This window comes from Hyperoodon ampullatus, assembly GCF_949752795.1.
Source record: "Hyperoodon ampullatus genome assembly, chromosome: 1".
NCBI classification, from domain to species: domain Eukaryota; kingdom Metazoa; phylum Chordata; class Mammalia; order Artiodactyla; family Ziphiidae; genus Hyperoodon; species Hyperoodon ampullatus.
Window position 1 is genome coordinate 165913330 of NC_136914.1, and position 15341 is coordinate 165928670.

Below are 15341 nucleotides of genomic sequence, written 5' to 3' on the forward strand. Positions count from 1 at the left end.
CCCAAATAGCCAAAGCAATCTTGAGAAGGAAAATTGGAGCTGGAAGAATCAGGCACCCTGACTTCAGACTATGCTACAAAGCTCTAGTCATCGGAACAGTACAGTAGTGACACAAAAATAGAACTATAGATCAATGGAACAGGATAGAAAGCCCAGAGATAAACCCATGCACCTATGGTCAATTAATCTACAACAAAAGAGGCAAGACTACACAATGGAGGAAAGACAGTCTCTTCAATAAGTGGTGCTGGGAAAACTGGACAGCTACATGTAAAAAAAATGAAATTATAACAGTCTTTTAATATCATACAGAAAAATAAACTCAGAATGGATTAAAGACCTAAATGTGAGACCGGACACTGCAAAACTCTTAGAGGAAAACACAGGCAGAACACTCTCTGACATGAATCGAAGCAATATCTTTTTCAATCCGTCTCCCAGAGTAATGGAAATAAAAACAAAAATAAATAAATGGGACCTAGTTAAACTTAAGAGCTTTTGCACGGCAAAGGAAGCCACAAACGAAATGAAAAGACAATCAGAGATTGGGAGAAAATATTTGCAAATGATGTGACTGACAAGGGAGCTGTCTCCAAAATTTACAATTAGCTCATGCGGCTTAGTATCATCAAAACAAACAACCCAATGGACAAATAGGCGGAAGACCTAAATAGATATTTCTCCAAAGAAGACATACAGATGGCCAAGAGGTACATGAAAAGATATTCAACCTCACTAATTATTAGAGAAATGCAAATCAAAACTACAATGAGATATTGCCTCACACCACCAGGCCATCATCAAAAAATCCACAAACAATAAATGCTGGAGAGGGTGTGGAGAGAAGGAAACCCTCCCACACTGTTGGTGGGAATATAAACTGACGCAGCCACTGTGGAGAACAGTATGGAGGTTCCCTAAGAAACTGAAAGCAGAGCTAGCATATGATCCTGCAATCCCACTCCTGGGCATATACCTGTACAAAAACATGGTCTGGAAGGATATATCCACCCCAACGTTCATTGCAGCGCTGTTTACAATAGCCAAGACATGAAAGCAAACTAAATTTCCATTGACAGAAGAATGGATAAAGAAGATGTGGTACATATATACAATGGATTATTACTCAGCCATTAAATACAATGAAATAATGTCATTTGCAGCAACATGGATGGACCTAGATATTGTCATACTGAGTGAAGTAAGTCAGACAGAGAAAGAGAAATATAGTATGATACCACTTATATTCAGAATCTAAAAAAAAAATGATACAAATGAACTTATTTACAAAACAGAAACAGACTTGCAGACTTAAGAGAATGAACTTATGCTTACCAAGGGGGGAAGAATGGGGGTGAGGGATAGTTAGGGAGTTTTGGATTTCCATGTACACACTGCTATATTTAAAATGGATAACCAGTAAGGACCTACTGTATAGCACAGGGAACTCTGTTCAATATTCTGTAACAACCTAATTGGGAAAAGAATTCAAAAAAGAATAGATACATGTACAACTGAATCACTTTGTTGTATACCTGAAACTAACATAGCATTGTTAATCAACTATACTCCAATATAAAATAAAATGTTAAAAAAATATATCCTGTGATAAACCATAATGGAAAGGAATATGAAAAAGAATGTATAACTGAATCACTTTGCTGTGTAGTAGAAATTAACACAACATTGTAAATCAACTATAGTTCAATAAAATAAATTAAAAAAAAAAAAAGAAAGGACAAGTAGAAGCTCTGTGTTTGAACTTTGCCAGACTCTATAGCCTATGTGCCTCTTCCCTTGGCTGATTTTAATCTGTGTCCCTTAGCTGTAATAAACCATAACTATGAGTTTAACAACTTTCAATGAGTTCTGTGAGTCCTTCTAGTGAATTACTAAACCTAAAGGTGGTCTTGGGGACTCCGAATTTGCAATTGGTGTCAAACATGAGGGCAGTCTTGTGGACTGTGCCACTGACACATGGCATATTCATACAAGATCTCATCTTTTATAATAATCCTAGGGAATGGAGTTAAGAGATAGAGAACCTAGGCTTGTTGAGGTTTAGTAACTTACCAAGCTTGCTCAGACAGACAACCTCGGAGCTGGGACTGAGGAACAAATCTTCCAACTATAAAGTCCTGTGCTCTTGCCACTGTACCACACTGTCTTTTCATGATACAGCCATCTGAATATACAAATACTGCTCAGTGGGAAGCTTCACAAAGGCATTATTAAGTAAAATGCTTTACCATCTGATGTAATCTCTCCTTCTTCCATGCTATCAGACATTACAGCTTCCTCCTCAGTGTCTTCTTCAAAAGATGAAAGGTCACTGGTGTGGACAGAGCTAACTGTGATGTCTGTAAGTCCATCCACATCAGAATCTATCAAAGAGAAATCTTGAAGAAGGAAATATAACAGAAAATAAATCATCTTGTTAAATAAGAATACACAGAGCACCCAATTCCTAAATTACATTTAAAATTTTCTGGTTTAAATACTGTCAAAGAACTTCAACTTCAGAAATAATCTCTCACCATTAGTAACCAGTATCAAATAAGGTATTGTTGTTCGCAGAAAATACAAAGGCAAATTATCCTGTAAAATTAAAGAAACTCATAATTCATGGTCTGAATGATATAAACAAAGGAAATTTTAAGTAAGGAACTGAAATATTTACTATCTAATATTTTAAAGATTATGAATTAAGTTGCTTGGAATAATGTATATGAATAAATTATAAGAGTTACATAATAAGGTTTAGAACTTCTCTGTTCATTTACTTTGTGAATTGGTACATTAGTATAGAAAATAAATATACAAATGTTTATTGCTCATCTTTTAGCAAAGAGGATATGAGTTTTCAGGCTTTTAAAACACACGTATCAAATACATTTTATTAAAATTTGAAGGCAAATCTGATGTGCCCCCAATGGACACTCATTGTCCTTTAAACTGTTGTTGATTTTTCCAAGTTTTTACCTTCTTTGGTCCCTTCGCTGGTTTTAGCTTTATTATTGTTTTTTTCTGAGGGAAGTTTTGAACACTCTACTTCTTTATCCTTTGCTTGTTTTTCATCTTTTACTTTTTGGACATCTTCACTCCTTTTTGAGTGATCAAATTTCTTTTCAGTCTTTTCCTTCTTTTCTTTCTTTCTTTCTCCCTTTTCATTGCTATCTGGCTTCTTTTCACCTTTGTCTGTTGATTTATTTTTTTGGTCACTGCTTTCTTGTTGAACATCCTTATTTAGCAGAACTGAACTATTACTTTCTTTTATGTGATTTTTAATTTCTTCAACTGGACAAGGGAGATCACTAAATTCTTCAGACTTAGGGATTGTTTCCTGTCCTTCCCCTGCAGAGTCAGGTGTAGATTTTTCTTTATCAGCCGTGTCCTCTGAAGTTCTCTCTTTCTCAGCAGTAGCCTCAGTGCTTGGCTGAGACGGGAGTTTTTTGGATATTCTCTCACTGGTCTTTGCATTTGACGTTTCTGTCGAAGCCCTGGCAGCACTAGCTTCTTGGTTAAGAGAAGTGATGGTTTCCAAGATTGACATGGCATCACTGGCCACATTCGCACTGGCCCCAGGGGCAGGGACACCTTCGAGGGAAAGACATGTTTTAGAATAAATTTATGCAGAAGGTAAACCCCTCTGCTGAATCAAGGCCACTTGCCACTGTCATCTTCATATGACACATAACCTTTAGACTTTCAGGTACTGGTGCTAGTACTTAACACATTCTAAATTCTCTACCTCTGTAATACAGTATATTAGGAAAGGCACCAGCAAATGTGAGACTAGTCTAGTTCTCAGAAAAAGGATGTGTTTTCTAATTATTTTAATTATACCCTCTATTGAAACACACACACACACACACACTACATTACTAAAATGCTTATCATTAAAAAAAAAATGTTATGCCAGTTGAAGAATCTCAGTGATAATTAAAATAAATATAATTTCACTAGAGTAGCCAAATAGATAAATGTTTTAAAGAACTAAATACCCCTAACTTGATACTCAGTTCAAGAAGGAAAGCAATGGAACTGACCAAGAGTAAAAGCAAAGCACCTTGTGTAATGATGGAAGAGTCTGGTTTCTCATCATCGGGGGCTGTGCTGCCACCTGTTTCCTCTTTGTGATTTAGTGTGGCCAAAAACTCATGCACAGCTTTCTCCACCTGAGGTCTGAATGTGTGGTTAATCTTTGGATCCACAACCTGAGAAATAATTCTGTCAATACCAGACTCCAACATTCCTGATCTGAAACACAGGGTAATTTACAGAAAGGTGAAAAAGATAATACTACATTATTTGCATTAAGTACTTTTAAGTAAAGCCATATCTATTACATATATGTTCAACCTTAAATTGCCTCCAATCCATTCACTTGGAATATACAGAAAGAATACACAAAAGAAAATACGTTTCACAATACAGTGGCATTTAATACACCATACTGCAAAAAAATATGTAAACTTCCCACCACTGTGTCATCAGTGGAAATACTAAGGCAGACAGAACAAAAGCAAAACAAAATACCCTTAGAACTAGACACAGCACATTACCTAAAGACCAGGCTTGTAGGTGATGCTTATCTTACCTCAATCCTGCCCATGGCTTATCCCACTAAATGACCTTAGTGATCATTTAGTGATAGGAATAAATGGTCATTAAAGCTGAGCTCTGGGTATAAAATAAATCTATGGATTCTGCAACCTCTTTTTTTTTTTTTTAACCAGAAAAGTGTAAGCCTCTTGTAAGTATTAGAGCCTCCAGGAAAACTGAAGAATATACACAAAGTATAATTTTACCAAACTTACAAAAAGGAAATTAAAAAAAGAAAAGAAAAAGAAAGAAAACTTTAGAAGAACAAAAATAAAACTTAAGACTTCTGGCCATTTTATTATCTTCTTGCTCTAAAAACTAAATGATGTATTCATTCAACAATTATGTTACAAGTGTCATCTACACAACAGGCACCATGCTAGCCACTGGGCCACTACAAATCAGACCTGGTCCCTGTTCTGGTGGGAGAGAGAGACACAAACAAAATACAACATGATAGGCACTAGAACACACCATACACTGTAGGAAAAGAGTAGGATATTATTATTATTAGCTATGTCTGAGATTATTTGTGAAAGCTTTCCTAAGGAAAGCTTGATTTTCAGAGAAGAGAAGGGGAAGAAAGTGCACAAAGAAATATCATACATAAGAGACAGAGGAGCAAAAGGGACAGTAAAGTCTGAAACGTGCAGAAAATCACAAAGGTGTCTGAGCAAAATAAGATGACCTGAATTTATCTGAGGAAACACACTTCCACCTTGTTCCTTTCTAACAAAGAACTTGAGGAGTCACAGTTCCCTGGATAGAGTTGGGAGAGTGGGGTGTTGGTCTTCTGCAGCTCCGAGGCCTCAGGCTCTCCCTGCATAGTGGGTGAGGTTTCCCTCCTTATACTTTGCAATGCTATTTCTGAGTGCAGCACTGTCTGGAGTGCAGGATGGATGTGATTTTCATTTCCTGAGGCACCTCGCAGCCCTGGGATACTATAATTCCACTTATGTGGGCCATAGCGAAAAATGAGTCAACACTGCCCAAAGTAGGTAACCTGCTTTCTAAAGTTCTAAGATATAATACAAAAAACAAAAAAAAAGCAAATCCTGAAAACATTGTTGTTACAACTTAGAGGTGTCTTTAAAATGTAGCAGGTGGAAAAGAAGCAATGACAAGCAATCTGAAAAATGTTTTAAGGCACAAGCACAAAGGCACAAAATAAAAAATAAAACCCACACACCTCCAAATTACTGCTTTAGTCTCTTTCCCTGATGCCTATGTTCTGGGCCCTTGTGTACTTTAGTCTACTCTCACTGAAAGGTCAGCTCTGATCTTAAAAATGTATGCATATAGGTGATTCACTTTGTTATAAAGCAGAAACTAACACAACATTGTAAAGCAATTATACTCCAATGAAGATGTTAAAGGAAAAACAAAAACAAAAACGGAAGCCAGTGCTAGCGACCACATTGCTCTTCGTGGGCTCACTTCATTGAGGTGTGGCCAGAACTGCCTCAGCAGAGGGAGGAGAAGCCACACTTCTAGCTTCAAGGGCAAAGCCAAAATGCCAGCAGCTGGCACTGTCTTGGTTAAAGCTACTTCCTTGTCTTCCTTTTAAACACTGTACAGTTAAGGTCATTATTTCTGAGCTCCCTAGCATTTTTAGGTTTTGTTGTATAAACGAATGCATAAATAGAATAAAATAAAACTTTTTTCCATCTATTGAGTTGGCAGATTGGCTATTAAACTGAACCATCCAAAACTGCTGATATTAGACTATTTTGTCCTACAAAAATGGCAATTGTAGACGGTTCAATCTAACAGAGTCAACTGAGTATTTCTCAAAGTATATGTAAGAAAAACTGTCTGAAATTGTATTTATAGGTGATAGTCCATCCCTATACCGTTAGACACAACTAGTCTTTTAAGAAACTTTAACATGTTATTTAAGAAACATAAATTTACTAATGGAATTTAAATAAGAGAACAGTTCTATTAAAAATAAATAACAGAGCTGGAAGAAAATATACAGATATCCCAGTAAGAGCAATGCCTATATTACCCAAGAGACAGCTATTTCCCCTGTTCTGAAACGTCTCTAGAGGAGAGTCCTCATCACCCATAGGTGGACTGCTCTAGTGTTAATTGTTGACAGTCACAAGAACCCTCTACTGAGGTGTCCAGCAATCCCTCACCAAACAAGATTCTGTGAAAACAATGCCTTATATTGGTACAAGAACAATTTTAAGTGCTTGATTTTACATGGGCACGATTGAGTTTAGTTCCCTTTGAAGAACAGAATAAATGACTGTTTCCCTACTTTATAGGTTCTGTATGCTAAGGAGTAAATTCCAGGAAATTTGCCTTCCATTTAGTCTCTCAATATATGGAAAAAAAAAAAAAAGAATCCAAGACTCTCCCCTTCCACTTTTAAAGCAATGTTATCCATTGTGAGAGGGAAGCAGATATGCAAATCGTTGCCTGACAGTGCTCTGCAAGTGTGGACAGTGTCAGTAAGCTTCCCTTCCCCATCCCACCCTTAGCCTCCCATCCCCCTACTATTTTGGTTATTGTTCTCCTGAAGGTCTGGAAATGAGTAACCGCCCCCACCCCCAGGCCTGCCACCCAACAGGAAAGGCTTTGACTTTTTCCCAAAAGGTATTATTATGCAGCCCTCTAATGGCATCTTTCATCTCACCTGGACTCTTTTACAGGTTCCTGAACATCCTTTAAAATGCAGACAACAAAGCTATTGTCAAATTTCCCTCTTCTCTTATTTACTAGGACACAGAGTCTGAGCCCTCAGGCTCCTAGTATCTAGTATTACCTGTGGCTAAATGGGTCTTTGAGTCAGAGTGTAAAGTTTTATTTGTGGGGCTTCATGTGGGTGGAACTATCAATGGAGTAGCACACTAGGTAGGTGTGCAAGGTTCCTGAGGGACAAGAGGGAATTAAGAGGTAACAGCTGTAGGGACTTCCCTGGTGGAGCAGTGGTTAAGAGTCCACCTGCCAATGCAGGGGACATGGATTTGATCCCTGGTCTGGGAGGATCTCACATGCTGTGGAGCAGCTGAGCACGTGTGCCACAACTACTGAAGTCCATGCACCTAGAGCCCGTGCTCTGCAACAAGGGAAGCCATCGCAATGAGAAGCCCGCACATCACAAGGACGAGTAACCCCCGCTCGTCACAACTAGAGAAAGCCCGTGCGACGAAGACCCAACACAGCCAAAAAAAAAAATATTAAATAAATAAATAAATAAATAAAAGAGGCAGCAGCTGTAAAAACATTTGTTTAACTGTTTAAAAGCCACATTTCGTAAATATTTGTCAAGGCAGGGAGACTAAGGCAGTTTTTAAACAATGTAGTCACTTTTTTGGGGTGTGAAGCAGGGATAGAGGGTCCAAGTCTTCTTGTCTTGGCAAATACTTATATTCAAGAACAAGATAATATTGTTAATTTGCTTTTGGGGGAATAAATATGATTTTTTTAGGTCCCTCTAAACATTCCAGCTTTTCACTCTCTTTATCTTTACCAAAAAATGACTCCAACATGTCTAAATGCACTCCGCCCACCTTTTTTGGATACGTCATCGTTAAAAAGCACAGGTAAAATCACGGTAAAATGCAAGAAAAAAGAGAAAAGAAAAAGCGAGGGGCAATATTAGAATACAGAAGACACAGCCTCAAATCAGGGAAAAATGTTTTAATTTCAGTGACCTTTAATGTCTTTATTTGTAAATCAGGAATAATAAAGTCTGCTCTTTTAGGGCCAAGAGAATAATTGTGAATGTAACTGTATAGGATATATTTACCTATCTGGCATTAACCATCTATTCATATCATATCTAGAGGGTTTTTCTTTTTTTGAAGTCACGTTGTCATTCCCTTCCCTCAATATTTCCAAAGGTCTACAGGAGAAATCAGACTGTTAAATTTATGGGGGAAATGTGAAGTGATTAGAGCCTACTCTAAAATCGCACTGTATCATAATATCAAGTAGCCACACCAAACTTGACAAAATTATCACCAGGTGAACAAACTTCTGCACAATGTCTCTGCTTTCAGGCAAAGTATATGGTGACATTCTCAAGCCCTTGTAGAAACTCTGCAATTCTGAGGCTTACTTGAGCACTTGCTGTCGAATATTGTTTCTTAGCTGGTTCTTATTGAGGTGCGGACTCCACGTATGAGTTGCTAAGTGGTTTGCAACAAAGTTGTCAACACGTTGTCTCAGATTCTGATAGGCAGGCTAGAAAGAAAGAAGAAAAAAGACATAAATGTTAAAAATCTCCACTGTTACACAATATTGATAGTCTCAGGAATTTGAGTATCTTTAACAGTGTTAAACATTTCTTAGATTACAGTGTCAATATGGCAACAAAGTTTCACAGTTTATGACAATCCTGCTTCAGGATAATTTCAGAGTCATTCAAATACCATTTATTTTGTCTAAGACAATATGTTTGGAGATGAGGAATACAAAGCAGACAGACATACCTCCTATTTACAGACAAGGGACTAGAAAATAAGATACAAATAAGTGTTACTGTTAGATGATTTGGAGCAAAGAAAGGGAGAGGAGCAGAGAAAGTAAGCCTTCACTGAGAACATGGCACCTGAGTTTCACAGCGCAGCTGGGACTAGGAAAGGCAGGCCTTGCAGGTACACCCAACAATATAAGAGCAAGTGGATGAGAAAACGTGGGGTCAGGAACATTAGGGAGACCCCCACATTGTTAAATCCCATTTGGATGGAGAAGAGACTATAAAAAAGCAGAGAAATAAAGTTGGAGACAGAGCTTGGGGCCAGGGCCTGGAAGGATCTGGGGACCTGTATATGAAGTCTGGAATTATGGGATAGAGAACGGGAACCCACAACACATATAAGGAGAGTGATATGTGATAGCTGAGCTTTCTGATGAAAACTTTCTGATAAATTAAAAGCTTTCTGATAAAGCTTTTAATCTTCCTATGGTGAAAGAGTAAACAGACACAAAATATACTCAGGAAAGGATGCAATGACTAGAATAATAAAGGTCTGTAGTGGGGTGGCAAAAACGGGCTGAAAGACATGGATTCGAGAGAAATTATGAAGTCGCAACCACTGGAGCTAGGCATTAAATTTGATGTAGGTCACCAGTTCGTAACTGGAAGCAATTGTTGCCCCCCTACCCACCGGGGTCGGGGGGGGGCATCAGGAAACGCCTGGAGACATTTTTGATTCTCACAGCTGAGGGGAGTTGCTTCTGGCATCCAGTGTGTCGAGGGCAGGAATGCTGCTGAATATCCTACAGTGCACAGGACAGACCCCCCCAACAAAGAACTATCCAGCCCAAAATATCAGCTGTGCTAGAGCTGAGCACTCCTGACATAAGGGAAGCAGGAGAGAGGACACATACTATGTCATCTCATCTTAAAAGGATGCTGCCTAGAAGGAATGTTTGACCACTCAGTCAGGACTGCATGCTTCGTTCCTCTAAGCTGTCCCCCACGTCATGCTGTTTATATCTTTCTTTTATGTGGCTCTTAACATAGATGAGTTTGAGTGTTCCGAATGATTTTAAGCAAAACTGTACAGCCTCGTCTTCTGCTATTTGCTCCCTTACGCTTCAAAGCTAATTCTCTAGTGATAAGTTCTCATGCCTTCAATCTTGTGCACCTACCATTCTTTCTCCCTGTCCATTTGGCAAACTTCTCACTTTTGGAGTTGACCCAAATCTGTGAAGTCATCCTGATATCCAAGGTAGGCTTCCGTGGCCCTTCTCCCACGTACCAACTATCTCCTATACATACTGTCATTCAAGTAATTCTTGTGTTGTACTGTATTTTGGGGAGAGGAGGAATATTTATCTCCCTACTGAAATGTAAGCCTGCTCCTCCCACTCTTTCCATCTTTGTTTCCACACACCTTTCCACACTGCTAGGCAGATAAGCAACTGAAAAAAGTTGTTGTCAGATGAGATGACTGGGTAACTATCTAGGTAACACAGATGATAAAGATTTTATCCCTTTGTGACACCCCTTCATCTCTTCCAATTTCCAGACTTTTGCTAATACCTGTGTTCAACCCTACCAAAAACGGTCTCATGATGATTTTTCATCTTCTTCTCCATTTATCCAAAACCAATGTGAATGAAAATTAATTTTCTCCCCAATGATTCTAAAACATAATTCTTCTTTGCAGTATTCCCAAATCTCAGAAACAGCTAGGCTCAAATATCACAACAAATTTAGCACTCTAGTTGCCCCATAAAACAAGCTTCAATCTGAACTACAACAGGTAATTCTCCTGGTTTCTAAGTTCTACTTTAGGTAAAAAGCCTAGTGACTAGAGAAATATTTTAGATTCCATTACTCTTCTGGGAATAGCTATCTATCTCTTCTTCCTTCTCCAGCGCTCAGGGTCAAAAGCCTTGATGTCCTCCTTGCTTCCTCCCTTTCTCTTCCACCCCTCTTCCAAAACTATCAACAAATCCTGTCAGCATTAGCATCAAAAAACAGCCAGAACCTGACCACTTCCCTCCTGCTTCACTGCTACCACTCTGGTCCAGAGCATTCTCATCTCCTTTCTAGATTATTGTTGCTGACCTCCCTGCGTTACCCTTGCTCGTCTGAAGTCTGTTTTCCACAGTGCAGCTAGTGCCAATCTTCTAAAATTAGGGTAACCATATTAATTTATTGTCCAAACCAGATCATGACTGGGTGCAAAGGGGACACTGTTAATAATTATACGAGGTCACACTATCTAAAATGAAAGTCAGATCATGTCCTTCTTCTGCTCAACTCCTGCCAGTGGCTTCTCAGCTCCAGTAAGCGCCAAACTCTTACAAAGGCTTCCAAGGCCCAACAGATCTGTGAAGGGAGGGGCAATTCTACCTCACCTCCCCTCACTTTCTCCCTCAGTAGGTTCTGCCTCAGGCCTTCCGCACTTGCTGTGGTCTCCACCTGGAACCCTCAGCCCTGATAGCTGGACAGCTCCTTCAGTTATGGCTCAAATGTCATCTCATTGAAATCTTCCCTGAACAACTTACTCAAAACACATCAGCAATCCTTTCCACCCTCATCCTGCTTTCTTTCTTCTATAGAACCTCTCACATATTATTTATTGTCTGTTTCTCTCTGCCGGGATTCAAGCTCCATGTAAGCAGGGACTTTGTGTTCACTACTATATCCCTGGCACCTAAAACAATGCCTGGTACATAATAAGTATTTGTTGGGTGAATAAACTTATACACTTCTGTCTTCTATTTTCCTTTTGAACCTAAAAAGAAACAGACAATAATCATAGTGACCAGGAGCCATTTATAACTGAGAAAGTATCCAAAAATTGGCCTTTACCACCTGGGGTGAAAGATGCCATACTTACTTGGTCAGTGAGCTCCCTGCCTGGGACAGAAAGATGGGCCTCTCTTGATTTTCCCTCCTCATACTCTACTCACATACTCTACTCAGCGCAAAGGGGTCAGAATGGCTTTGCAACCTCTCAGCTTGCTCCAGGGGTCTGGGAACTGGTAGTCTACAGCAGAGGAGCCTCAGCATCAGCTGGATCTTATGGCTGCATGTTAATGTGAATATGTGCATTTTCCCTAGTTTTCATTAGATTGTCAAAGCCCTGAGTTTCCCTCCTTCCCACCCAAGATATGTTTTAAGACTCCACTTTGAGAGGCTCTGGCAGGGATATTACAGATACAGCAATAACACTCAGTGGGGATGGGGATGAAGAAAACGTTGAGCCTTAGACATTGCAGCCCCCGCGCCCCCACCATCAGCATATTACATTTTCAATCTGCATACACAATAACACACAGATTTGTAGGTTTCTGAGAACAGCAAAGTGAAATTTCTACTTGCCGGATACAAATAACCAGCTTTATTTAGTTGGGTAACATTTACTTGGCCATGTCCTTTGAAAGGAAGGAAGGGAAGAAGGGAGGGAGGGAGGGAGGGAGGGAGGAAGAGGCAATAGGCATTATTTTCAAAAAGGTGGTTGTGCATATTCTCTAAAAGTGAGAAAACTATATATCAATACTTCCCACATAGATAAATATCCCCAAGTAAACTGAATTTTCTGTGGTGCCGAAACTCTGACAACTCAAAAAAGGCACATTCTATTTCTGGTCTACAAGGTGGGCCAGAGTTTTTAAAAGGGAAGATGTTCCCACATGTCAGGAAGGTTTTCCCAGAGAAGATAAAGGAATTGTGCGCAGTTCACCACAAAGCACTTTTCTCAAAGAAACGAGGTTCCTTAGAACAGCTTAACACACTGTGAGAAAACCCTCACTCCATCAAAACTCTAAAACCAGTGAACCAAACCAGACCTAAGGAAAAAAAAAAAAAAAAAAAGAAAGAAAGAAAACAATTGTTTCCAACAGAAGCTTCCTGCTTCACTTGTTTCCAGACCCTACTGGGTTTCCATCCATCTCACCGAGTGCTCCTTCCTGGTGTCCTCTACTCATCCCTTGCAGAACCAGCTAAGTTTACCTGTTCCTGCTAATGCTCCTTTCACTTTGACATTTGGTACAAAATCCCTTCCCCTTCCTAGCCCCTAACTCTTTCTGTACAGGGAACCACCGTGCTGACCTTTCCCCTCTACCACTTACTCTTCGGAACTCACTCTTTTGTCCAGTCCTTCTTCCACTTCAGTATCTGCTGCCCCCTCTCCTCCATCCTTTCCTCAGTTTTCTCTGCTCCTCACCCCTCACCCCACCTCCCTTCTCATTTTAGAGAAGTGACTTGGCCTAAGCTACCTAAATCAGTCATCGGTAGAAACAAAAGTCCTGATCTCCCCAGCTCGGCCTCTTCACCCCTGCACCCCTCACAAAGTCCAGCACACTGCAAATAATTTGATTCATTACCACTTAATAATTTCTGCAAAGGACAAAGATATGATCCTTGCCAGAAATCTTCGAGAGAAGGCAAAAATAACTTGGATACAAAGTAAACGTGTGTGTGTGTGGGGAATCAGAGATGAAAGCACAGTTAACGTTAATGTTTCCAAAAGAGTCTCCAAAAGAACAGTGACTCCGTCTTGCTCACCTCTACATTCCCAGCACCTAAGCAGTGCCTGGCACGTTGGAGGTGCTTAACGCTAGTCTGTTAAACGAACGAAAGGCTAAGCGAATGAATGAACACGGCGTGCCTTGAACAGTGCCGGGCACAAAGCAGCAGCTCAGAGAGGAAGCGGCTGCACAAGGAGCTCGGCGGGAGACGCGCCTCAGAGGGGCCCAGGCAGGGGAAGCCAAGGCGCCGCCGGCCCATCGACGGATGTGGGAGACTGCCCATCAAGGTGGCCCGCGGGTCCTCCCCTGTCCCCGCACGCCCGCAGCTCCTCGCGCCCCGAACCTTGGTGTCCACGTCGGCCAGGCAGTCCCTGCGGAACTGGTCGAAGAGCCCTTGACTTTTGAGGTGGTTCACGATCATGGCCACGAGCTGCGGGTCCCCGGCGCCGGCCCCCGCGCCGCCCGCCCCGACCGTGCCCGGGCCAGCCCCGGGGCCGGGCGGCGGCGGCGGCGGCTGCGGCTGCGGCGGGGGAGGCGGCGGCGCGGGAGGAGGCGGCTGAGGCTGCGGGTTGGTGGCCATGGCGGCCTGGGCCGGGGAGGGCGCGGGCCCGGGCGGGCGGCGCTCCTGGGAGGCGGCGGCTGCACCGGTCCCGCCGCCTGAGGTAAACCAACGGGATGTTGTTACGGAACCAGCGGATCCAGGGCAACCCCGGAAGTGAAAGGGAACCAGGGGAAGGGAGGAAAAGGCGGTGACAATAGCAATGAAGGTGACGCTACGGGGGCCGCGAGGGGCCAGTTCCAGCAGCCTCATACTGCGGGCGCCCTCGCAAGGCTGGGCTGTGTGGGAAGCGATAACGGGCGGTGGGCTCTGCGCGCGGGTCTTGGGTCTGGAGTCCAGGGCAGTCGGGCGTTTGACTCACGCGACCCCCAGGGCCTGAGGGCCGACTGGGCGCCGGCTCGCACCTGGCCGGGGCGGGGGAGCGAAACGTTGACCGTTGGTTGGTTCCAACCGTGGTGGCGTTTAGGCCTGATGCTGTTGCTCCTGATTCACGGAGCATTCGAGAGCCATAGACGTTCGCATCCGTAGACATGCGAACCGTTGATAGAACTGCTTAGTCTAAACTCTCCCAGCCCTCTTCGTTCTCAGTCTGTGATCCTGCCCATTTTTCTTCCAGGCAGGTAGCTCCAGGGGCCTCCTCTCTCCTCCCCGCCCCATCCCGTTTTCTCTTGAGCATCCCGTTACTCTCCGAGTGTGCCTGTGGTCTAGAACCCGATCCCTCCAGCACCTCCTTCCTACCCGTGAAGACAAACCGCCAGGCTTTTAGTTTTTAGGGTGTTGCTATTGATTAGTTTGATCAATAGGTAATGCTTATATAGCACGCACTAGGAGCCAGGCGTGGCGTTTAGAGCTTTCTATGTGCATTAATTCACCCAGTCTTTGGAACAGCGCTGAACTAGGTCTTACTATCACTAATTTGCAAATCAGGAAACTGAGATCCGAGAGAGATTAATTGTCCAAGGTTACACAGAGAGCAAACCGCCTGATTCTTGACTGAGTTATCTTTAAAATTATTCTTAGTACACAATCAAAGCAAAATAAATATTACAAATTTTCATAATTTTCAATAGAATGTAAAAGTTATGGGAAAATACATCAGGGTGAAATGGATTTTGTTGCTTTTTAAAATTCATAGATCTGTGGATGAATATGTCCTATTGCTAGAACGGGAAGGATTGAGCAACAATTCTATTCGTATTTCTAGTTTTTATAGCTGTATGACCTGAGA

At 41.6% G+C, this 15341-nt stretch overlaps 1 protein-coding gene across 2 annotated transcripts in view; it reads right to left on the reverse strand.

Moving 5' to 3' along the window:
• BOD1L1 (biorientation of chromosomes in cell division 1 like 1) overlaps nt 1–14134 on the reverse strand; it is a gene marked incomplete at both ends in the record, with an annotated part of 54476 nt that extends 40342 nt beyond the window's left edge. For both annotated transcript variants that reach the window (XM_079707399.1, XM_079707398.1), the window contains 5 exons: nt 2250–2399; nt 2983–3597; nt 4070–4260; nt 8681–8805; nt 13898–14134. In XM_079707399.1, the coding sequence (XP_079563525.1) occupies nt 2250–2399; nt 2983–3597; nt 4070–4260; nt 8681–8805; nt 13898–14134 (1318 nt within the window). The remainder of the gene's footprint in view (nt 1–2249; nt 2400–2982; nt 3598–4069; nt 4261–8680; nt 8806–13897) is intronic.
• Between the last annotated feature and the right edge of the window lie 1207 nt (nt 14135–15341).